Below are 26,436 nucleotides of genomic sequence, written 5' to 3'. Positions count from 1 at the left end.
ACTTCCCACCTCGGGCGAAAGTCCGCCGGGCGCCGGATCCGCCGCCCGGCCGAGAGGAGGGGTCGCGCCCGCCCGCCGCTCGCCGCTTTCCCGGGGATTGCTACTCTGCTTTGAACTTAAATGAACTAGCCCCGGACCGCGGGAGGAGGAGGAGGGAGAGCCGCGTCCTCCTGCGCCTTCTGCCGCCTGGCCGCCGGCCGCACCTTGCTCCGGCACCCCCTCCCCGCCGCCGGGGATGCTCTGAGCCCTCCCAGCCATGACACCCACCTGCCCCCCGGCGCCGCCAGTCCCTCGCTCCCACGGACTCTGCTGACTCCCCCAAGGCCGGCGCAGCCCTCCCGCCCCCCGGAAAGTACTTCGCTGCCCGCTCCGCCGGGCCGGGGGCCCAGCGCATCCCGCCGCTCCCCTCCTCTCCTCTCCTCTCCTCGTGTGCTTTTTTTGTTTTGTTTTGTTTTCCTTTTTTTTTTTTTTTTCATTTTTTTTTCTCCCCTAAGTCTTGAAGTCGAGTTTTAGAGGCGACACGGCGGCTTCAGCCGATTTCTTCCCCTTCCTTTGCCTCCCCATGGATATGCACTGCAAAGCAGACCCCTTCTCAGCAATGCACCGTGAGTACTGGAGCCCGGCTCCTTCCGCTGCTGTCCCTTTCTCATCCTTTCATTCTTCCTTCCCCAGCCATCCTTCCTCACCTGATCCTCCTTTCACCCTGGCCGATACAGGGCTTAGAGAGGCGTTCAGGAGGCAGGACGGAGAGTGCCGGCCCGAGCAGCAGAGCAAGGATGCCGGGCAGCCCCGACTGAGGGGAGCAGAGCTCCGTGCCGGCAGCGGGGCGGGGGCCAGGACCCCCAGTCCGAGGGCAGGGGTCTGAGTGCTGCTGTGCCTGCGCTGCGTGCCCTGAGCGAGCTAGAGAAAGCCCCCTCCGAACCAGAGCTATGCTCCGCAAACACACTTTCTCCATCGCCTCTCAGACAACAAGAGTTTATTCTGACTCGTGTCAGCCCCCGGGACGGGCCCTTTCCCTGTCCGTGCCCAGCCGGGCCGGGACTCCCCGCAACGCTCCGCGGCTTTAACCCCCTAGATTTCCCCGCGATGCGATGCTGTTTGCTTTGATTTTGGATTTCGGTGGCAGACAGGGAAGACGCCAGTTTCGAATTAATGGCGGGTTAGTCGGTGGCCGTTCTGTGAGTCGTTTTCGTTTGGCGAAAGGTTGGACTGCGGGAAAAATAGGACAATTGTATGGCAGGGAGATGAAGTGGCTTTGGAGGCTCCCAAGAAGTCACGATCCCTCCTGGTTTATTTACCAGATACCCGGTGTGAATTTTAGATACATTTCTGGTACAGAGGAAAGGGCATTCGTTCTACATTTTCAATTTTAAAAGCCTTTCTTAAGAGGGGGACGAAGGAACGTGAAAAGCCTCTTTTACCAGAGACTGTAACAAGGAATTTCCAGTGATTTTAATTAAACCGCAGGAGAGGCAATAATTCTGAGATTTAAATTGAAGAAGAAAAAATACAAATAGAAAACCGAGATTGAGAGTATGTTGAGTCAGGAAATGAATAATTAAGAGCAATTTGTAACTTTTGACACCGAAACTTTTGAGGACACGCCCTGCCCGCTGCATAAAACACTAATCGAAAAGATAGAAAATGGAAATGCTTGAACTTTAAAAAAATCCCGATTTTGCCTTGAGAAGGAAGGTGCAGAAATACAAACCCAAGATTAAATCCCCAAACGCGGATGTAGGTAACTGCCTTTCTGTTTCCTAATAACAGATTTCCAGAATACATTGCTTAAAATGTGAGGTTTGATTTCCAAAGAGCTTTAACAGCACATACTCCGTGCTTTAGACATTATTTTTAGTTTTCAGCGGTGCGATCTGTTTTCAGACGCGATGTCAGTAATTCCAGCTCCAGTACGATCCGAAACATGTCAGCAGACCAAAGAGGCATTTCACTGTCGCTGATTTTTTAAAAACTCCAGGGAGATTTCCGACCAATTTTTGGCTTCCGATTAGGGGAAAAAAAACCCCAAAAGAACACCAAATCTAAACAAAACAATAAGACCCCATCAACATTTGATTCGTTTCCTAAAGTGTATTTCTAGAGCTATAGACCTGGATATTATTAAGCAATTTAAAGAGATGCGGGCACAGGCTCCTGACATACAGACAGCACACACGATCGGTACGACAGCGGCACGACTGAGCCTGTGCACATACAGATGCCGGCACGCACATGCAGATAAACACACGTAAATATCTGACTGCTCTGATAGAAAGAATCGTAGAAAACCACGGGGCAGAACAAAACAAACTCGTGTGAAAAATATCCGGACTGCAATAATTTGAATTATTAATTTTTAATCTTTTTGCATCTGTTGCCCTTTAATACTTTGTAATGCGAGTTATAATAGGTGCTTTGAATTATTTATCGTGGAGTTGCCGAAGAAATTGCTATCTTGTAACTTTAGAGGCAACATGTGCAGAAGGGGTTCTGAACAAATGGAGGAATAACACAACAATATATACCCGCGGGTTTTAGTGGAAGAAGATAAATATCCCCCGTCCCCTCTGAAACCCTAAATATGTTTTTAAAAAGACTAACAAAAGAATGCAAAACATGACTCCGGTTCAGCGGGAAACGACGGGAAAGCCAGCCGGCGCCCCGGCCGATGGGGCTGGGAAGGGATGTGTGAAGGTGTTACTGAAAGGGTGGGGGAGATGGAAAAAACTCTATTTGTACGAAAGGACTTGGATCGATCGCAGGGCAATGAGAGTTTCCACTAAGTTCAGAGCCAATAAGTCAGTGTCAGAAGCAGGAGAGAAAAAAACCACAACGAAAATACAAACAGATCATTTTTCAGCAAACTGCAAAACGAACTAAGATCTCTTGGCGAGGAAAATACAGGAGGTTAGGGTTGTGTGAAAGGAAAGCTTTAATACAGAGTGCACTCCACAGCTATATCAGCTGGATATTCCGCTGCTCAGGTAGCAGCGCCAGCGAAGCTGTGCCGCCTGCGAGCGGGCATCTCCCCATGCCCTGGCAACGGCGAACTGCTCTCGGCTCCAACGTACACGTTTGATTCACGACCATCTGTCTTATTGCGTCCCAAAAGGAGATATTTCCCTTTATCCCCGTCACTCCGTTTCTCGTGTCCACTCTTAGCAGGTGCATACTTATTTTTTTCTTCCAAGTTATTTCTAGAAATGAAGAAAGACAGATCGGGGGGGAAAAAGCCATCCTAGCAGTCCTATCTGAGCGAGAGCAGGTTTTTGCCTGAAAAGGGGGGAACAGAAGAAAACGGAGAATTTAAATTCTCCCTGAATTAGATTTGTATGGTGGGGGGAAAAAAAACCAAACCCAAACCCGAAACAGTACGAATCTGTTCTGTTTTTTTTTTTTTTTCCTTGAAATTTTTTTCTGTAAAGATCGAAAGCTAATGAGAGAGAAGGTCTGCCTGTAAAGGAACACCAGCTGTGGGACTCAAAATATATTTTTTCTCTCTCCCTCCCTCCATTTTTTTCCTTTTCTCTTTTTCTCTGTGAGTCCTTTCGACTCGCATCCCAAAATAACGGGATAGGACTGCTTGCATGGGGGACATGCCGCGGGGTGAGGGAGGGCGGAGTTCGCGAGGAACTGTAATTGACAACATGATAGAAAATCCTGGAAAGAAAATGAGAGAAAAAGCCCAGGAGTAAAGAGAAAGGGAACTGCGGCAGAGTCCGCCCGGAGCCTCTAAGAGGTCGAGCTCTGGAGTTTGGGGGTGCATCTCTGCCCTGCTCTGTTTCCATGTTCGGCCCATCACAATGGCCGTGAGAATCCACCGCTCCGGCATCCCGATCGGGACCGCAGGAGGAGAGCGGCTCGGGGAGGGAGGGCGGCGTGCGGGAAGGTGGAGAACAATCTTCCTCCGTCTCGGAAAAATTCATTCTGCTTTCCCTTTCCATCTTTCCATCATTCCTCCTCTCCTCCCTTTATCTTTCTTTCTTTCTTTCTTTCTTTCTTTCTTTCTTTCTTTCTTTCTTTCTTTCTTTCTTTCTCTTTCTTTCTTTCTCTCTTTCTCTCTTTCTCTCTTTCTTTCTCTCTTTCTTTCTCTCTTTCTTTCTCTCTTTCTCTCATTTTCTCATTCTCCCTGTTTTTTGCTCCTTTCTCTCCTTCTCCCTGTTTATCTTCTCTCACTTCCCCACGTCCTGTTCCCCACACTCGACCCCCCCCGCCATCACCTCCATCCATCTGTAATGATTGGAGAATTTGCAGTACGAGTGGTAAAGAATCCACGACTAACGGTGTGTTTCTGGTGTGCGTGGGTTGTTGTGTTTTTTTTTATTTCTCTTTCCCCAGCAGGGCACGGGGGTGTGAACCAGCTCGGGGGGGTGTTTGTGAACGGCAGGCCCCTACCTGACGTGGTGAGACAAAGGATAGTGGAGCTGGCTCACCAGGGGGTGCGACCCTGTGACATTTCCAGGCAGCTGCGGGTCAGCCACGGTTGTGTCAGCAAGATCTTGGGCAGGTAAGGAAAGAGGCAGCTCCTTCCCCTCCCCTGAGACTGTAACGTTGCATCCCTTCCCCGCTCCAGTATGACCTTCCGCCCTTCCCGCGGCACCGGGCTCTCCCCGCCACGACCCCGAGCGGCCCCGGCACCTTCGCACAGTGGGAGCCCGCGGCCGAGCAGGGCCCCCTCCTCCAGCTGGCAAGGACGTGTTTCTCCCCCGCCTCCCCCCTTCCCTCACCGGCGGTGTTTGAAAACTCCTGGGAAGACAAAATAATTCGAGAAGAGTGGGTGAGAGGGCGGGAAAGAGAAGGGACGGGAGAAAGAAAACGAAAGAACGACCAAAAATCCCCAATCCATCAGGAACAAAAAAAGAAAATCCTAACTCACAACAAGCCGTAAGCAGCCTTACCAAATACACGGGTAAATAAACAAACAACGGGGCAAACAAATAAATAAATAAAAGCCCGCGGTAACCGATCATCGCCAAATGAGGTGTGCAATATCCCTAGGGGCTACTCGGGGAGACCCCGGGCCCCGGCCCGGCCGCTCGGCTGCGGAGCGGTGCGAGCAGGCGGCAGTGCCCCAGCCGCCCGTGCGAGCGCTACGCGCGCTGCCGTGCCCGGCGAAGCCGGCACAGAAACGCTGCGGGCAGCGGAGCTAATGGACAGCGGGGAGCGGGCTGGCGCTGCCCTGTACGAGCACCCGCTTTAGAGGCACCCCGGGGCCAGGATAAACCCTTCTCCTGCATCCGCAGCCCGGCCAGCGCCCCGATTCGGAGCGGCCGGCCGGGAGATCCAGGCGGGGGAGTGCGAGCCCACCACTGCCCGCTCCCCACGCCCCCTTCCCGGCCTCCCGGCCCGATCCCGCGTTCGGCAGGCTTCACCTCCGGACGGCTGCAGCGGCGAGACGGTTTCTGTTTAATTTCCCGACCCCAGGGCCTAAAAGAAGTGTGTGCGCGTAAAGCGGAGGAAGGGGGAAGCAGCGCCCCTCGCTTCTAGCATACACACACATATACAAAAAAAAAAAAAAAAAAAAAAAAAAAGGGGAAAAACCAAACCAAAAAAAAAGCCCCCCCAAAAAAACCGAGAGCGAGCTCTAGAGAGACGAAGGGCATTGCCTTAGCCCCAGGTCATGCCGCCTGGCGCCTCGCGGAGCGGCGATATGCAGCGCCGGAGCGGCCACGGCCCGAGGCCGCGCACCCGCGGGCCGAAACCGAGGTGGGGCACGGGGCAGGGGTCCGCGGGGTGCTCTGGGGGCCAGTGGGGCTCTGGGTGCTCGAGGACGGCAGGCCACTGACCATCTTTTGTACAGGTATTACGAGACGGGAAGCATCAAGCCCGGCGTGATCGGAGGCTCCAAACCCAAAGTGGCCACCCCCAAAGTAGTGGATAAAATCGCCGAGTACAAAAGACAAAACCCGACAATGTTCGCCTGGGAGATCCGGGACAGGTTATTGGCCGAGGGCATCTGCGACAACGACACGGTCCCCAGCGTCTCCTCCATAAACAGGTAAGAGCAACCCCGCAGCTCGCGGCCCACTCGCATCTTTACGGCCCCATAAAACCCCTTCCAACAGCGAGGACGGCCTAATCCTTCCTCGGTGAGGGTAGATCCAGCCTTCTCCGGTCCCCTGTCCGCAGCGGGACCCGTGGGCATAGCCCGCCAGTCCCCGGCCCGGTGCAGCGGGCGTTCCCTGGCTTCGCCGTGACCTCCGAGCGCAGCTCCGGGCAGCGGGACGGAAAGCAGCGGGACGGAAAGCAGCTGCTCGTTCCCGCAGCAGCCGCCCCGAGCAGCGGGGGCGCGGATCCGTGCCGGGGCTGGCGGCGGCAGGGCCGCAGCTTGTGCCCGCCGCCCGGCCCGGGGCAGCAGGGGGCTGGGGCAGCGCTGCTGCCAGAGCAGCTGAGCTCCCGCCGAGCAGCCCGGCACTGCCGCAAGGTTTGGGTGCTCTTCAGGCTGGAGGGGTGGACGGGCTGCGGAGCCGGGGTTTCCCGTGTCCCTCGAACATCCCTACCGGGATGTAGATGACCTCCAGCCTTGCCAGGGTATTAGAACTCTGAGCCGAAAGGCGGTCGTCATCTTCTGCCAAGCTGGGCTCGCAGCCGCGAGCCGCTGAGCGCGGGAAGAAGGATTCCCTTGCACCCACTCCCCCGGCTCACTCCTCATCGATAGCCTAAGGGAACGGCTAAATTTGCCGGGCGGTTCTTTACCCGGCTGGGGAGTGCTGCTCTCCGCGGTCCCTGTGGCCCCGACTCGGTCTGATCCCTGATCTCGCAGAAGGCTGGGCAGCAGCAGAATCGATTTCGCACTAGCAAACCATTTGCCCCCCTCCGCCTGCCTTATTTTCTCCCCCGGCTACCAGGGTGCAGATTTTGTTGATTTTGTGCTTGGAGGGACTCAGATTTGGTCTCAGGTTTGAGGTGACAAAAATAACTATATGACAGGCAAAAAACCAGGATCGATGCAGGAGAAAAAGGAATAGATGTAATCGAGTACTGACAGACGTCAAAGCACTCAGACTGCTCACATGCCTGCGCGTTCAAACACAACGTACATCAGATCTTCACACTTTGGCAACACAACACTCTTGTGCACACCGTAAAAGTAATTACACCGTTTTAGTGTTATGTATGTACAGATACCCTGACTGTGCCCACAGAAATACAACCTCTAGAAACAGAGAAATGCAAAGATATTTGCAAAAGGTACATACATAGGCATGAAATACCTCACCAACAGAGTAAAAATACATGGAATTTTGGATGCAATTCCAAATGTATGGGTTTTCCCAGCCAAATAAATATATACAGGGTATGTGTAAATAAACATGCAGGCTTTTGTAGTGTCTACATAGATAAAATGCACAAGTCGGTATACTGGCCTTTTTGACATATAACAAATTTAGCCAGATTAAAAAAAACAAAACCAATACCTGGTGTATTTATAGCAAGGGAAGCAAAAAATAAATAGCAAGGAAAACACAGTGGTATTTTTTTGTCTTGCACTTTTCATGGCAGATTTATCAAAATATGTCTAATAACTCAGACTGTGTATTTCCAAATCTGGCATCCTATATAAATGGGTTTTAATATTTTGCAAATGATATGGAATTATCCCAAATCATCTTGAAAACAGCAGGTAGAATTAGCTAGTGGAATGTACCTTGGCTAAGAAAGATTCCCTCAGACACACTGTCTCTGTAATATACTGCTAGGCTACCCTAGGAAATTATCCCTGTGTGTGCCATCTGTATTAAAATGGTTATTAAGTTATGAACAGGGTAACATAATACTGATCGGCTAATTATACACCCTCCTAAAAAACCTCCAGGTCTCTGTTACTCTCTCAGTCAGGTATTGAAATAATAACAGTTTGACATTCAGACACCTTACAAAGGCAGCTGTGGAAGGACAGACAGCTATCCCTGTAAGGAATTGAGCTGGTGGTAGGGAAGTCCAGAGGAATGGCCATAGGCTCTTTGGAGAAACAGCATGTACAGACCCAACATATATTTATACTTCAGCTAGCTTAAGGGATCCCAGCATCCAAAAGTCACTGAAGTCTCAGTCTTATACTTGCTGGACCCAGTGCCTCACGTCTGGGTTGTGTTGTCCCAGGCAGAAAGCTGAGCACCAGATTTGGCTCCTACCATGCTACCAGTCTGCAGAGGGGTTTGGGGAGTTTTGTACCTCAGTTTCGCCACACCGGAAATGAAAACTAATTTTTCTCAGAAGGAGGTGGAAACAGATGCCAGTTAGATTGTGCTTATAAAATACTTTGAGGACAAGTGTTTTGTAGCTGCTAAGTATTATACTAGAGAAGCTCAGCTGTGACCCACCGTGACAATGGTATTTGAGTGTGTAGTCCCCAAGGCTCAAGAGCATTTTAGCTTCATAAAATTTAGTCTTTCCCCATTCCTTTTAAAAATTCAGACCAAACTTCCCACTGTTCACCTTTGTATGAAGCTCCTCAAAACTCACATCTGTGAGGAAGTGAGTCCATAACACAAGTCATAAAATTTGCAAGTCTGTCCTAGACGAGAACATGACAAGAACAGGGGAAAAATTGCAGTGAAATAGGAAATATTGAGTATATTAGCACCCAATCCTAGTGCTGTGGAGAGAAGCGTGAGCTTCATCACTCCAGTGACTTTCATGACTCCAGCTCACAGAACTCACAAAACACAAAGAAGCTCACAATTTAAATATACATTTTTCTCTCTCTCATTGTAAAAATTCACATACAGAATCTGGGCAGTTTCTTTGTAACAGCAAATCCCTTACCTGCAGTAAATTGTCATCTCTCTGATCACCAATCCCAAATTGGAGTTAATCTAACACTTAGTCTCTGAGCAGCTTCAGAAAGATGACAATTTTAAAACCTAGCCATCAATAAATATCTGTCTTCTTACTTCTGTGAAATGTGGAATTTCCAATGCAAAATCTGGTTTTACCCAGTGTCTAGAACAGTTAGAACTACATCCAGGAGCATTTGACCATCTTAAGGCAAATTAGCAAGGCATTTATGGAAAAAGAAATTACCTATATCCCTAGATAGACTGTGAATACTGTGCTTCAAAATGGAGATGTCCTTGTAGACAGAAAAAAATTACTTTTGGTTATTATAAGACTTTTGGAAAATTTATTAATTACCTTTTATTTTCTTCCTGAAAATTAGTCTAACATTAGTAAAGGTCTTTGGGTGAGAGACACAAAACAACAGTTTCAATTCAGTTTTAAAATTCTCCCTTAAACACTTAAAATTTTTTTACTTTTTTTTTTTTTTAATTCTGTGTGCCTACATTGCAGTGATCTGTCACTACTGCATTGAGAACAGAAGGACTCTTTTGGGACAACATGTTATTTAGTTCTGAGTTGTATCAAAAACTTTTTCATTCCAAACTCACGCAGACAAAGGGCAGATACAAGTTCTAGTGAAAAAAACATGACTTAACTACCCTGTCAAGATTCAGGAAAAAATACTAAAATCTTCTGCTATACAGTAGATTTCTTTTAATTACGGGAAAAATCTAGGGAGTATATGAGTTTGTAATCAAAGTGCACCAGAAATGACAGGACCGAGATCAGTTATCTCTGTGCCAACAGCTTTCCTGCTCCCACTTCATACACTAAGCACTATGCAGTATATACCAAGTGTGTATGTGTAGGTATACACATAAACATACATACAAACGTGTATATGTACATGTATATATGTAAACTCACACACATACACACAGTGCATGTAATTGAGAAGCAGGCAAATGACAGAAGTGCTAATTCTTAAGTGTACGCAAATAACGTTTTAAATTGCTTGAGCACCTTGCTTCTTGAGCACTCTGCCAGCCCAAACTTTCCCATCTATCATATGACTATAAACCAAAGTTCTCTTTGGTCCTTTCAGGTTAGACTGTTTCAAGTGAATTTAGACACTGCTAAATTTAGATGCTCCTTGTGGCAGTCTCCTAAAAATGAACTTGGAGGCAGATGCTGGTGAGAACTTTTCCTTTGTTTAGCAAATCATATAGTTCACCTATAGGTTTCATGAGATGATAATCATCCCAGAGAAATCTGAATTAGACAGTGTACGTTAGTAGGAACAGGAGGGAGCACGTCACGGAATACTTACACAGTACTGTAAGTTATGCAAGTGTCGTTTAAGCACTATTTCCTGCTTCTCTTAAATTAATGAAATATCTTGGATTAATGAATGAGGTCCAGAAAGGTAAAGCAAAACAACCTCCCCCTGATTTTCACCTCTATCCCAGTTCTGGGATGGCCAGGTTCAGTACTGGGAACTCCCAGTTAGTTCTTAGTCAACGGACATCAAAGGTAAAGCATTTCAGAGTTCAGTCAGTCTTCTGGACACACTTTGGACCCTGAGTTCCTGGATCAGACCTAACTGATACCCCATGGCAGAGAATAGAGTTTAGCGCATGATATTATCTCAGTCAAACCGCTGGATGTTTTTTCAATCTTCTCTTAGGTATTGGATATCCATTAATTTCTAGTGTTAAGCATATGGTTTAGGGAGATGTTTCCATTTTCACGATATAGCAATTGGCTAATGATGCCTAGTTAAAGTCTCCAGTAATGATGTGCTTTTAAAAATACATATGGAAAGACACATACATTGACTTGCGTTATAAGGACCAGTGAAATATATTTGTACATTGAAATATTATTGAGCATATGGCCAATTTCAGTGGCTGCAGACTGCCCTGTAGTTTAGAGCAAAGAATGGCATATTCGAAGATCAGATTGCTCTTACCAGTTCTGACATTATTTTTCTGACTGATCTTAGGCAGGTCACACAGACTCCTTAGAAGGCTGTTTTGCCATCTGTAAAACAAAAATAACAGCTTTTAGTTACTTTTGTAAGACTCAGTATGATCTTTCACTAAAACTCTCCATTGAATACAACACATAACGATAAAAAAGTTAAAAACTGGTGCTAGGTTGTTTTACATCAGCTGAGGCTTTAGCTCATGCAATTGAGGTAAATGTAACATTTCAAGACAATTATCTGCCAAGAAGCAGGCACATTAGGGCAGGAGCTGTGTTGTATGCAGAAGAAATCAGTATTACGCAAACAGAGCTTTCTGAGCCACCCTCGCTAGCCAGCAGCACTTGAGAAATCCCCAAAGGACATCCCACCAAAGTCACTGTGAATCTCCTTGTTTTTCCTTCTCCCTGAACAAATCTGGAATTCTTTGAAGACAGGTATTGAGTCTAGGGAGAAGCTGTAAGAGTACAGAGTATGTCCAATGGTAGCTTGTTCATAGTGATCAAAAGTAGTGACAACTGCATTGTCTGCAATGAACTTGGGGTGAACTGCCTGAGTTTTAACCTGCAAGCATGTGGGTGGGTGTGTGTGTCACACAAACCTATCACCACTGCTAGTATTTAGTAGGCACAAGTCAGTTTTCTCAATATGCCACCAAATATTCGACTTGCCAGATACACTGGGTTTGCCTCTGTCTGACACTGTTTTGGTGCAAGGCAGGGGTGAAGAAAACATGTCCGACGGTACTCAATGGAGATTACCAGGACTTGTAAACTGGCATTCCTAGCACGCACGGAGGAAACTCGGGATTCTAGCAGGAATCCTCTCTCCCAGCTGATGCTGAGTTTAAGGTTCCTATGCGGTTTCCTGCATCAGGGCACACTCTCAAGGTAGACTTCTCCTGCCAGTTGCTTTCAGCTGAGGAAAGAATGTAATCGGGTCACACAGGGCTTCATTACAGGGAATATACTCCTTTAAATTCAGACTCTTTTCCATCAGACACAAACCTGGTATTATCTTCTTTTTATCATTGCAAATAAAGGACAGGCTCATAAAGCAGAGGTTACAAACAATGTTACTGCAGCTGAAGGAGTAAATGAATGCTCACAGCATTTCTCTTTGTCTTATTCATTGTATCTGGCCATTGGAAGGTTGTATGGGGGGAGTACAATAAGCTAGCTGCATTTTTTCTAATTTTCATATTGCAGAGATATTAGCTCAACAGAGCCAGTCAGCAAGTAGAATTGGTTGTGCCTGGGAAGTTTTGAACTCCCTGTTCTCTGAACCTTGAAGTTCAGAACCGTATCGGCCCCTTTATCACCTAAAAATCCCAGCCCTTCCTTTTTCTATAGATGTACAAAAAGCTTAATTTGTTGGAAGTCAAATATTTTCAAGCTTTTGCAACTACTGAATTATTGCTGCATTCTGCCATAGAGGTAGCTGCAGTTCTGTGCTGGGTGAGTGAGTCTTATGGAGCTAAACCTCCCTTACCAGAATCAGTATTATGTGGAAAAAACTCATTTGACTTTGGGAGAAAAGAGGAGAAATATAAGTGGCTTGGCCAAGAAATGATGAAGGGGTGAGAACAATATAGTGAAGGGCACAGTCCTTCCAACAGGAAAGGAATTATTCACATTTAAACAAAGCACTATAGGCAGGAATGAAGGGAGGCAAATAAGAAAGGAAACATTTAAATGGTAGCAGAAGGTATCCTCTGATAGGGAGGTCCATTAAAATGTGGAATTGCATCCCATAGGAATTCCTGATTTCTTGGAATATATAAAAGTAGGTGGCATTAATAACAAGCAAATATACAATAAGAAATAATCTTGTGTTGGCTAAAGAGACAGATAATGGTCTAGCAGGCCAGCTGGACCTTTTATGATATGACATGATGCATACAAAACAAAGTTGTGTTTTCAGACATATATCAAATATCAGAAAACTCCCATCTCTAACCCCAAAGCCTATTCAAACAAAAGATTTTCATTTTACTTGAATAACAGTATATGACTTCAAAACAGTTGAACAAGACTGATCTTCACTTAGATTCTATTGTCCTTAATTAAGGCATAGTGAAATTCAAATGGAATTCAAGCTCTCCAGTGAAAATCAGCAAAATATTTAGACATCACACTTTTGCTGTTGGTCTCTATAAATGGAAAGCTAGAAACTTCTAAAAGCATTTGCCATTGGTCTGACATCCACATAGCTCACTGGGGGTTTAGGAAATCCTATATGTGTGTAGATGGCTCTAACAGTGATTACTACTCATGAAAGCATCAGAAAGGTTTGAGTTCTTCTCCCAAATTATTATTTTTTAAACTGAGACTAACAGGAATGAGGATTTTTTTCCACTCTAATTCAAATTAACCTATTGGAGCCTACAGCTGCATTGCCATATTTATCAGTCCCAACTGTTTAAAAATGCCAAGGTAGAGCCTAAACTGTGTAATTGGCATAAGAATCACGAGCACTTGTAATACAATGTAGGTTTGTTTTCACTTGTTTTCTCTTTTCTACTCTAAATTTTAAAGAGGATTTGGATATCTGACTCCTATTAAACATCTTTAAAAACATCTTAACAATGCAGTCCTTTGAGTCTTCTGAGAGCTGACAGGTCCCTTTTCAAGCCCCCACAAGCACTGGCAACATACTTTATTAAATGAGAACTGAAATTCTCATGCTACCACTTGACTAGAGGAGCTGGAAAACCCAAAAAACACAGTTAGGCTTGTGATGAAATACTAAACACTATGATACTCAGCACTAGCCTCCAATTTTCTCTATTGCCAGTAACTGAGGGCTGATTTTGCAGCACTTACATGGCTACCTACCCAGCTGAAAATCACAAATCTAATCACTTGGTTTCCAAATTCCTCAAGGTGCACTTACAAATATTCATTTCCAATCAATTTACGCCTGCTAATATTTCTCAATGCTTACTTGTGATCACAGAGTCAGAAGAAATGCCAGTGCTTACTATTTCTTTTGCAATAGCATAAAGAGGCTCTGTGCATAGATCACAAACCATTGTCCAAAACAGGCACAGCGTAAATAGGAATTTCTTTCAAGAGGCACTTTTAGAAAATCAGCATATACACATGTCTTGGTTTACACCAGCCCCTTAGCTTCTACTAGGCTCATAACTCAGACAGTCCTCAAGGTTTCAGGGGTCCTGAAACAAACATCTTTGTCTGTCATAGGAAATGAGATATGTGGGAAGGGCTCACTCATCAAGTCCAAGTCTAGGCAAAAAGCAGAGCAAAACTGAAGAGTCCTTTTCTATGGGCTCATATTTGACAAGACGGAGGCTGCACACCAGCCAGGCTGAAAGAGCCTCCCCCCTCTTCCATGATAAGTAGGCATATAAATAAATAAATAAATGGCATCCTAACTGCACTGAGAACTCAATAAAACAATCACATCAAATATGAGGAGGTATAAATCTCATGTCTGCACAGGTAACCCACTCAATTGCTTTTATTATGGCTCAGCCTGACTCCATTTATTACCATCCGTGGCCTGGGTGAAGGATGTTTGCATGGAGGGTGGTCTCCTGGTGAAATCCTATCCCTGGAGCAGTGACAATCAGCCCATACAGAGGTGGATTTTGGTGGGGAGACCAAAGGCAGATCCATCTGTCTGCATGAAAACTAATCAATAACCCTGTAACTAGACCCCTTGTCACTGGGAAATGGACAACACAATAGTTCAATCCTGGAGCCATTGGAGAGGAATAGCTGTGGTTGAGGTATGAAGAATGACAGGATATATGCATGAAATGTTTGAGACATATGGAGAGAATATGTCTGTCCATACAGACATTGAGGAGGAGCGAAGATATAGAAGGAGTGTCGAGGGTACATTAGTATATAGTAGGCAGATTTGAAAGGTTAATGTGTTCAGAGGTGGGCATAAGGAACAAAAAAGCCAAATTATACTGTATTTTTTGTACAGGACATTTATACAGGGAGTGTAAGTGCAAGGCAGATAGGCACCTTTGGGAAAACGTGCCTGTTGGTTGGATACTACATATTGGTATATGGTAGAGGGCACGTGCCTCTGAGCAGGCACTTAGATGGTGACACAAAATGCTGCTCCACAAAAGAAAGCATATTCAGGAGTTCAGTGCAGTCAGGAAAGGATATTCCTTTGTCCTTTGTCTGGCTTGGGATTTATGTGTGTACTAGTTTTGACAGAGAGGAGGAAGAGTGATGTGCCAAAAGCCTGAGCTAACAGACTCTGAGTACCCAGATACACTTCCCAGAAAATGCTATATATGAAACATTTACCCAAACCTCACTGTTAATTCAGGAAGGGAGATTCTGGTGGCTTGTCTCTGCCTCTATGAAAAATAGAAATAGGACATTTCTTGCTTTTGTCATCCCTTAGCTCTGCAGTTCCTGTAGCATTTCTAAAACCTGCACAGCATACTGTTCCCCAGACTTCTAGCAATTCACTAACACATGCACACATACACAGGTAGGATGGAGTTTGTCTCTAATAATTGTTCATGCCGGGCAGAAAATTTACTATTCTTATGTTTAGCTCCATTTTCAACAGATCCTCCTCCTTTCAAGGTAAGAATTCTTCCCTCTCATATGGGTCCAAGGCATAAGGGTTAAATAGCCATCTCTGCTTGGAAGACAAATTGCTTCAAGATTAGTGATCAGTTCTGCTCAAAATGCCCATCACTGTATTTCATTTGAGAAGGGTGGTACCCATGTTTTGCTACCAGACTGATGTCTGCTTGCTAATTTACACAAGGAAAAGCAGAGACTGCAACCAGACAACTAAGTCACAAAAGAAACCCTCATGTATCTGTCAGACAGGATGCCCTGTACCACCTTTAGTTCCAGGGTAGTTTGCACAGTTCTGGCAACAAAAAGAGCACTCATTTCATTGGTCAGGAAGGAATAATATCACAGCCCTTTGATTCCCAAAATCAATCCTCATTTGTTTCAAGCTGGGCGAAAAGACAACAGCAGCATCATTATCCCACTGCTCACTTTCAAGCTCTCACTTTAAAATTTCACTAGATTCCTTGAGCACTAAGATTTGGGCTCTTCTTAAAGGGATTACTGCCTTTCAATATATCCATGTTTCTCTAAAAATACTTTTAAGAACAAGTTTTGGTCATCTGCCTCTACAAAGAATGACTACAGCATGATGTAGCTAGGTAATAGTGCCTGCTGTTAATATTTGCCTAAATTTAGGCCACTTCTTGGTTGTTTAACTGCAGACTTTCGAACTTGAAAAATTAAAAATTTATACATAAATTACACATACAAAAAAAAAAAAAAATCAATAAGAATGGAGGGGATGTATAAAAGAAGAGAAAAGGGAGAAATAACATTTCTGAAGAAAAGGATATCATGTTTGCAAACCTTGTGCATGGGGAAGTGTATTTCAGGGATACACTATGTACAAACGTGCCAAGGCAGTGCCAGCAGAGGCAGAGTGGAAAACGTGCAATGTCCCAAATTCCTTTTCTCTATGGAACAAAAAGCAAATTTAGAGTTTAAAAGAGACAATATTTGTAGTGCTGATTTTGACGGATGAGCCACAACATGAAGTTTCCAGAACTTAGGAAGAGAACAGAGTTGGGTGGGGTTGGATAAGGAAAGAGCAAGAGATAAGGATGGAGAGAAAGGCTAAAGCAGATTTGAATTGTATACTGTCAAAATCAGACCTGCTGCGGCTTTCCAGAAGGCAGTTTGGGCCACTGTGCCAAAGAAGATGTCAAGTCATTCAGTATTAACATCCAACTCCTTTATGTGGCTTTAACAATTTCAGGCTACACATGTACCTGAGTTTAGGGTCTGTGAGTATGAAGGCAGACAGGATGGGGACAGAGTAAGCGGGTCTGGCTGCATGCAGATTCTTGTGAGGGGTGGATGCTGGAGAGCAGGGAGGAACTGCATGGATGAGTTTGTACGCTTGTACATGAGAAAGCACAAACAAATTTGTAAAAAGATGAGTGCCATGATTCTAAACCCCCTTTGCAGTTTACATGAGTTTTTGTGACCTGCAAATATTTGAAGAAAAATACACCTTTATGGTATACCTATTGCTCTTCATGCCCCACAGAAAAAAATGAGAGAGCTCATGGCAGAGGATGACATGAAATGGAAGGGAATGTGGTCCATTTCAGGTGGATGTGTATACAAGGAATGCCCCTAGCACAGTGAAAGACAAGGGATAAAGTGATCCTGGGGAGCACAGTCTTTTGAAGCATGCATGCATGAGGAGGATGCCAGCCCTGTAAATGAAGCCTTAGCACTGCTCAGAGCACAGCCTTCCAAAATGAAAGCACTTTCTGCACCTCTTGAATATGCTCCAGGATCGCTCTGTGCACAGTGAAGTAATTTGAGCATGGAAACCTGGGTGCCTTTGTGCAGATAAACCTTTGAGTCTCTATTGTTCCACTAGACAATCTTCTCTGTAATGGATATTTGGGCGAGACATGCCCTATACCCCACGACATGTGTACAAGGAGGAGCATTGGGCATATCACTAGGGCAACATGTCCAGCTGGGAGTATAGACTTTTAGCAAGCAGGTATTATCGGTCTGTGTAAGAACTAAGAATAGTCTTATCCATGGAAACAACGTCACAACTCTGCAGTTACATGCAGAGAGTCACAGCGGTGAGCAAAGGCACAGCAATATGTGGGACTCTGCACCGGATTCTGTGCCACCCTCTGTGCTTCCCAAGGGCCAGAGAGTCTTGTAAATGCACTGATGAGCTATGGCTCTAAGCAGATGCAGGGGAAGTCCTAACAGTGCTCATATCTTTGCCAGCAGTTCTTTTGGACAGATGTGGGGATAAGCTGCTTTGGGAGCTGTACCACCAATGTGCTGAGGAAACAGCAGGTGAGATGGGCAGCGTCAGTAACACAAACACGTGTGCAAGTGTGTATGACAAAGTGGCATCTGCTGAGATGTGTGAACACAAAATGTGTACGACAGGGCAAATACATATATAAAAGAAAATGTCATGCACAAATGTAGGGACGTGTGCCTGTTGTGGGTACCAAGGGAATGAAGGGTGTATATGGCGTGATACATTTGTCAGAGAGTGGATGTGTGGTAGTTCACCTGATACATGATGCAAGAAGAGGATACCTAGGGATAGTGGGGGCAAAGGAGATTACACAAAAGGAGATATTTCTAATTATAGCTATAGTTTAATGCACTGGACTCTGCCCTTCTCTCCTCTCCCCTCCCCTTGCACTCTTTTCCTCATTACCCAGGTTATCTTGTTTGGGTTAAGAGGCCAATTTCAACAGACTATAATTGAAGAGTGAAGAGAATCTGATAAGATAAGGAAGGGACATCATTCCTCAAGGGATCAATAGAGGTTTCATGTTCCTCCTTCCCCTGCTGTGTCCCTAACACGCTAACACTCTGTGTCCATGGGCCTGGTTTATTTACTCTGCTTGTCTGCAAGACTGGAAAGGAAGTGTGGGAGTAGAATGGGGCTGTAGCCTGTCTGCCACACAGCCAGAGCAGGCAAGGGGGCATGAGGAAGGGACCACAGTCTCCTCTGGGACTCATGAGGAGGCAGGGAGGTGAGAAGTCTGATACCCTTCTGGCTCTGGCAAGGGCACAGATTAACAAGGGGGTGTTCACCTTTGGCCTTTTATCTCATCGTTGCTCTGCAATGAAAGGATATGGATAATTTTTCTTTATTTAGACTTGCTTTCCCTAGCATCCATGTGCAGACAAGCTCAAGCTTTTTATAAGCACTCCCAGGGCAACCTCTAGGGCCCCTCAGGGTGACTGAGGCATAATTACCCCTTCCACAAGGAGGGCTGGTAGCTGCTCCTGAGTAGGTTTATGTTAGAATCTGAAGTTCAGGCTTGACAGACCCAGTATCTCACGAGACGTTCTTAGTAGTTTTCTGGACCAAACAGGCATGTTTGGGATCCCCTTAAGAAACATGAAGCTGTCTCAGCAGTGAATACAAGTCCTTGTGGCAGGGCTGCTAGGGCTCCCACACCGCAAAGGCAGAGTTTGTTCCACTCCTGACTCATGCTCTTTGGCAAGAAGATGCATATTTCACAGAAGCAATGTAAGATTGCCTGTGTGAGATCCACAGTAACTCATGCCCATGTGAGATGCATATGAATGTGCAGGCAGCTGGGGCACTGTAAAGAAGTCCCTCCAGGAGGCCCAGCCTCCCACATCAGGCAAGCTCTGTGGATGTTCCCCCATCCCTGCAGCTGGCATAGGAATGCTCAGGCACAGGGAGATGAGCTGAGGGGTCAGCACAGTACAGGATACAATCCAGATCCCATACAACAGGGCTGGGCAAGTTGCTGGAGAGACTGAGACACGGAGGGGTCTAGGGCTGAGATATCTTCTTCCAGCTGATTTCTCTTTTATTTTTAACACCCAGAGAAACAGACGCTGAGAGCAAGTCAGTCATGCAGGGAGCATGTGGCAGAGTTGGGAATACAACCCAGATCCCCTGACTCCCAACCTCAGGCTTTAACCACTAGACCATGCTTCCCTCTAAGCCACCTTGAACTTTCCTCAGTGAGGATGGGGGCTACTAAGCCTCTGTGGGCTGCAGTTTACCAAGCTGTCAGGAGTGTGCTCACTGGACCGCCTCACCAGAGACAGCCTTCCTCACGCATGCTAAAAAAGTTGAAAAGAAATTCATTTCATGGCCGGTGGTTGCTTAAAAAAGGCGATTCCAGCATATGTATGTGATAAATGTTAACTGTGCATTAATCGCATTAAAGAGGACCCTATAAACTTTTCATTTCTAATTAAATTCTGGCCGGTGATTCTGGCGAAGCCAGCTCACTCCGGGCCTTTGTTTATGTGGAAAATTAAAATGCAAATACAATGGAATTTATTTCCATTACTAGAGTGATATGCTGGGCTCCTCTGTTTAACAGCCTCCAATTATTTTTCAAACAGGTCTCTCTCCCTCTTTCCCTCCCTCTCTCCCTTCCTCACTCCCTCATTTTTTTCCCTTCTCCCTGTTACCCTGATGCTGCTACCCCAGTGTGAGGGGTGGAATCTGGTAAAGCAGTGGTTGAGCTAAGGACCATGTCATCTGTTCAAGGTCAAACTCAGGCCAGAATGCAGAGGAGAAAGTGGGGAAAAGAGTGTGAGAGCACAAACAAGAGAGCAAGGGAAGTAAACAAGGCTTGAGCTAATGCAAGGATGAGTAAGGAGTTCCCTGTTAGCAGCCTCACTGAAAAATATAAGCTAAATTCACTGGCTTGCTAAATCCCAGCCATATAGATGGCCTGACTGAGAGAGGTCATAGATCTTTCCCTGATGAGATATTTTGATGAGAGGGTACAAGTGAAAACTCTCTCTGGAAGTTTTCTGGATCTTTCACAGCCTTTTTCATAGACTTTATCTGGATGTGACTGCTGCTGGGCTAAATCCTGATGGCTGAGGAAGGACAGAACAGGCCCAATGCCAGACACATTGCCTGTGCAGAGCAAATAAATTCATGCAGCAATGACACATAATCATCAGCTGAAAAATAACTGAACTCTCTTGTTCATTTCCAAGGGACCAAATGTGGCCACACTGTCTTAAAGCATTACTGCACAATACCCGCACAAGTCAGAAGCCATTGCACAAACCCAGAGATTCATTGTACGTTTAAAATTTCTTAACACATATATTTACTGCTAAATGCTGCTGACACAGAATCCCATTCTTTCTTACATATATGAAAGACCCAGGTCAGTTCAGACTTGGGAACATCGCCAGTCAGTCACACACAGATCAGAAGCATCTGTTAACTGACACAGATGCCCTTCTATGCATTAATGTAGAAAGTCATACAAGAAGACCCTTGCAAAGGCAAGCGTGCACTTCACTGAAGACATGTAGTAATTTATAGATCCTTTCACAGACTCAGTCAAATCTATTTGAAACTGCACAGAATTGTCTTGCATGTAATTGTGAAGAACCTTATCCAAAAACATAACTGAAAGGTCTTAGCAAAATCCCTGAGAACACCAGAAGACACACACACCTTGAAGCATGCAGCTGAGAACCAGCCAGACACACCACCTCACGTGTCACACACACAAGAGACGTACCTTTGGCATGCCCCGTGGGCAGGGAGAGCTCGTGAGCCAAAGGGATATTCTTTTAGTGCATGTGAGCATCTTAAGGAATCACCTAGTGTAAATGATCCTGCCCCAGCTGAGACAGGGAAACAGGAGAAGGACACATTCACTTAGAACACTGAAAAGAGGCCATTACCCAGTCAAACAACCCAATCCCTGACATCATTATTCAATACACAGGAGCCCTGAAATGCACACTAACTCAATCACACGATTACAAAATAATACTGATGGAATCAATGAGACAGACATGCAGACATACAAAGCACACCCAGCCTGGTGTTAATACACAATAACAGCCTCCCAACAAGCGAATACAAAACAGCCATTCACGACCACAGGGCAAAACACCAAAACATGGGGCCACATTCTCAAGGGAGACTTGAAAACTCTGGTAACAAAACCCACCCTTGCCAGAGGGGTCTTAGGGTATGGGCAAAATCTGGCAGTTGTCAGTCTAGTGAGAAGCAAATAGTAAAAGCCTTGTTGAGCAGCACAACTGAGCACATTCATGTCCTAGTGAGGCTGGTGGACTCCCAGAGCACTCAGAACCATTCAGAATTGCACCCACAGCCTTGAAATAGACTGATCTAGTGAAGTGACACCTGCTCAATGACCAAAAGCATCATGCAGGCACTCTTAACACAAGAAGGGGTGCATGACATTCACCAAAACACAAGCCATTTTAAGAAAGGAAATCCTACAGAATATTGCAAACAAAACAAATTCACGCTGTGGACAGATCAAAATACTGTTCAGCACCCAAAGCCACAGAACTATCTCACAGACATGCCTCTGTAACACAGCCAAATCCTCTTTCCAAACCACAGCAGCACCCCCAAACTTAACACAGAGTAGTGTCTTTCCTCTTCAGGGAGGAAAAAAGCAAAGTGACACATAGAACAGGCTCATAACACCACAAATATTCATCCTTCCTTGTGCCTTGCAGATTGTGCCAGACCATGCTAACCCAAGCGCTTAACACACAGCCCAAACAGCCAGCTTTTGCAAATCCTGCATGATCTTCTTGGGAGGGAGATGGGGGAACCAGTCTGTAAGTCCTTTCCCTGGCACAGCAGGCAGCAGCTCGTAGCAGGTTATGTGCACAAGAATGTGCTGTTATTGAAACAGCCAGCAAGGCTTGGGGAAGGCTGCTGTTGGTTGTGTGTGCCTGCGTGTGTTTTGTGTACAGGAATTCCCCTTCCTCTACCCAGTGCTGCTGCTTGTAGCCATTAAAAAGCCCAGGTCCTCATGCTGGGTGTTCAGTGAGTATTGATTCGGTCTGCAAGCAATTTTAATATTTCTTCAGGGACTTTCCAGCAACAGCACAAGTCATTAATTCACCCTCCCAAATTGCTTATTCAATAGAAGGAACATGGCTCCTGAATAAAGTCCCAGAATTTATGTGACTCACATGAGTCAGGAGGTCAAACAACTGTTATGGAGCGAAGTTAAAAATCCAAATAAAATATTGACACTTTTTTGGGAGTGAGAGGAGGGGGAAGGGGGAAGGGAAAGAAAAGGTATTTAAAATAGGGTTTTGTTGCAATGCCCCCAGGATAAAGAATGGAAAGAGATTGAAGACAAGCTGGAGTTTGTAAAATCAATGGGATTTATTGCATATCCGCTTGGCATTTAATAACTCCTTCCTTTCCATCTTCCCCTGCTCTGTTTGTACATGGGGGAGATAAAAACTACAAATAGCCAGCCACAAAGTACACAGATGGACACCCCAAACACGAACACACAAAGGCAGGTACATGCAGGGATGAATGTTACTGGGAGGCAGCGGCACAGCATCAGAAGGGCCTCTCAGGACTCAGTATCATGACTGAAGCCGATAGAGCCATTCACACAGGGAATTATATTATGCCCATATAGTAGCAAGGAGTGTGTTTCCACAGCCTGAGTTTAAAAAAGGGCTGGGAGGGGAAACTGAGGCACAGAGCAAATTAAAAGACTGCTCACTCACAGAGCTCATCAACAGGGACCCAGGTGTCCTGGTGCCCAGTTTGCGTTTTTGCAGTTGAATGATGGCGCCTTTTATGAGAATGAAAGTGCTCACATTGACTGAGATCAGGCCTCAAGAAGGCCCCCATCTCACAGGAGGGACACACAAACCACACAAAGAAATGGATCTGCAGACACCATACAAGCCCATCCATACGCAGATAGATGCATACAGAGATACAAATACATACATGCTTTTACTAAGCTCATTGACGTTCAGAAAGCAGTGCAGCCAGATCACACACACAGAAGTGGGAGCACACCTGCAGACAGACAGACAGACCAACAGACCTGCAGTGGCCCGTGTGTACAAACCCACAAACACACACATACACACACTGGTGCAGCAGCATAACCCCACAGAGCAGCACAGCCACTCTGAAAGTCACTGTTTCTGCAAGCCCAGGTTTTACTCATAGGGGCATCCTGTCAGCTAGCTGCACATAAATGGATGCTCACATACACTGAAGTGCATTCTGCACAAGCATATTAATATATAGGACTGTCTCCTTATTGCATTATACTGTGGCTGTTTCAGTGAAACCATGCTAATCTTCTACCACTCAAAGATCCGAGACTGCTGTAGCCATCAAATAACACTATTCATAAGCAATAACTCCATAAAAACCAGCACACAAAATATTGCCTAACCATCTAATCAAAGAGCACTGGATGGCTGGGGACATTTAAGTGGCTTTCTTTGATTTCTTTGGGAGTTTTTTGGGGGTTTTTTTTGGTCTGGTTGATTTTAAGCAAAATCTTAGCTCAGCTGCTTTCTGAGAGGACATTTTCCAAAAGGCAATTTTTTCAAGGGCTTTTTTGCATTGTGATAAAGATATTTGACAGAATTTCCTTCCTAAGGTATCTTTTGACCAAATACAGAGTGTGTTTTAAAATTAAGGAAGGTAATGAAAATTTTGAAATTTCCATAATGATGCTCTAAAAATAATAATATTCCTGCATTAAAATATGCTTCTGTCTTACTTCTAAGGTTATTTTGTTCATAATTGATTTTGCAACTGCCTTTTAAAAATTACATGATAGCATCTTTGGTTGACCTCATGCTATCTCCTGTATTCTTAGACTACAAAACATTCAAGAAAAAAAGTAAAGGGAGTATAGTTTTTTAAATCCCCTTGCCTATGTCCCTCTATATTCCGCTGCCTATAAATCTTGATTGCATCTGATCTTGTTGAACTGAAGTTAGATTTAAAAAAATTGAATACATGTTGATTTACAGCTGGAGGCATTCTGATTCATTAGGTGAACAAGTACTTAATTCAGATTAAGGGGACCATGTTTTGAAATAATGAAACTGAATAAAATCACTAAAATTCTCTAGGATATCATGATTTGCAGAAATAATATATCATAATTTGCAATATTGTATTCCACTGCAAAATCCTAAACTGCAAACTTTGAATAATTCAATATTGATAACTCAGGTCTTCAGATAGTGCTGAACAACTGCTGCATCTCTTCTGTATTTACCCCAGCTAGTGCCCGGTTCAGCAAGTCAAGCTCTAGACAAATCAGTCTTAGAGATCACTAAAGCTCACTGGGAGAAAAGTTGTCTGCATGGGGATGTAGGGATAAGGAAACACTTGTGCTTGTGGGAGCATCATTTAAACTGCTTCTCTTGGGAGGTTGGTTGTCAATTCGGAGTCGTTGGAGGAGTCTCAGCTGAGATGGTTTCATTGAGAGGGAATAGCAAACAGGCTTGTTTACACAGGGGCAAACAGGAAAATTAATCTGAGTTAACTTTGCAACTACATTGGTTAAAAGCATTAAAACATTGTTCAGGTGCTCATTCAAAATTTGAGTGTCCTAAATTGAATTAAGTTCACTTCATTTCCAAAGTGAATTAAGCTAAACTAAATTAAAGCTGCCTTAATTCTAAACAAGGGAATCAGAGGTGTAATGCAGTTTAACTAGACCACTTTAATTTCACATATTCAGTTAATTCAAATTATTTTGCAGAGCCTTATGTAGATAAACCCTTAATCTGCTAGCTCCTATGGACAGGGACTGTACTTATGCAGGAGCCAGAAAAAGGGGACCCAGAGGCACAGGGTACTCCCCCAACCACTGCAACTGTAACAGAAAAGGATGGATATAATAGGTTGGTGAAGGCTCACAGAAACCCACAGTTCTGCAGTATATCAGATGGAAGCCAGATATGTTTTTTTGAGAATAGAGCAGTTCTGCCTTCACAAACTTACACAATTATGCAAATGTACACACAGGTATGGGCCTTATAATACAGCAAGGTTCCACATAAATTATTGATCAGTATTCAGATATGTTAGCTATTACATCATAGATATTAGAGCCTTGTTAAAGACTAGTGCTAGGTGATTGTGACATATAATTTTTAATAAGTATGTGCTGTACAAAAACATCCATATAAATATCTGATGATGGTTTCTAGCCACACATCTAAATATTTTCCCATAAAACTCTGTTAAAACTTGAAATGGTTGAAAAATATTTATCAATTCTTCATGGAACCTGAATATTTAATATGTGACCCAAATGTCTAACTCCATGTAGGCACAGTTATAAATGCAGATCTATAGGTAAACAGGTATTCTGGCTGTGTGGGGAATTAAAACATACCCAGAAACAAACGCTAATGCATTTGCCAACACAATATGGACACATAAACATACAGCTTGTATCTCTAAACACTTGACCTGAGAGTGACTTATATGAGCCAAACAGACTGGTTACAGATTTATCTTTTCACAATATAAAACTGACTTTGTCCTATAAATATGAAAATTAGACAATCTTGTACAGAGACAGGCACCAACTTGATGCTGGGAGTCTATGTAGCATCCACACCCTGAAGTGCTCACTTGTGCTTAACTGCTTTGGGTGACATGATGAAGCAAGGAATAAATGACACCAAGAACAACAAGGACTAGAACAGGAAGGGAAAGATTCGGGTTCTCTGTGAATATTTTTTATGGGTTTTTGAATCAGAACTTTATTAAAATTCTACATTTCAGAGTTGTTGGAACCTACTTTTTCAATAAAATCAAAACATATTATTTTTATTTTAACATAGTCAACAATTCATCTGAAAAAGATAATTTTAAAGGGAAACCCCAAAATTTTTCCTCTCTAATAATACTTATATTTTTCTTACAATTTTGTTGATTTCTTTACAAGCTGGGGTTAAAAGAACATTAGATTTAAAAAACACATTCTCAGCACCATTTTTTTAAAATTTATTTTGGCAAAAATCTTCTAACAGTAACTGTGAAAATTTTCCCTAGTTCAGAGGAGTGTAAGGGAGGCAAACAAAAGTACATCCCTGTAAAGGGAAACATTTACTTATCCAACACATGCAAGCATGCACTGCAGTGCAGCACTCTGCAGGATACAGAGATAATACACAGCTAATACACAATGCTGCCAAAACCAAAAGTTAAAAAGTCCTGAGTCAGTACCCTCCATAATGAAGAGACTGGCATAAAATTCCCAAGGCTGTAAATAAGATTTTTTTTTTCCTTTGCCTCCAGTTCTGGCCCCT

General features: G+C 44.5%; 1 protein-coding gene across 4 annotated transcripts in view; it reads left to right on the top strand.

Moving 5' to 3' along the window:
• Window positions 1-266: 266 nt before the first annotated feature.
• PAX2 (paired box 2) overlaps window positions 267-26,436 on the top strand; it is an 83,293-nt gene continuing 57,123 nt past the window's right edge. For 2 of the 4 annotated variants that reach the window (XM_071439006.1, XM_071439005.1), the window contains exons 1-3: window positions 267-605; window positions 4,342-4,507; window positions 5,801-5,998. In XM_071439006.1, coding sequence (XP_071295107.1) covers window positions 563-605; window positions 4,342-4,507; window positions 5,801-5,998 — 407 coding nt within the window. In that variant the 5' untranslated portion in view covers window positions 267-562. Of the gene's footprint in view, window positions 606-4,338; window positions 4,508-5,800; window positions 5,999-26,436 lie in introns of all 4 variants that reach the window. The other 2 variants (XM_071439003.1, XM_071439004.1) reach the window with 1 other exon arrangement.

Source organism: Agelaius tricolor, unplaced genomic scaffold (genome assembly GCF_023055355.1).
Source record: "Agelaius tricolor isolate 1412-34295 unplaced genomic scaffold, bAgeTri1.0.p SCAF_13, whole genome shotgun sequence".
Lineage (NCBI taxonomy): Eukaryota > Metazoa > Chordata > Aves > Passeriformes > Icteridae > Agelaius > Agelaius tricolor.
This window is presented reverse-complemented; position numbering and strand designations above follow the sequence as displayed.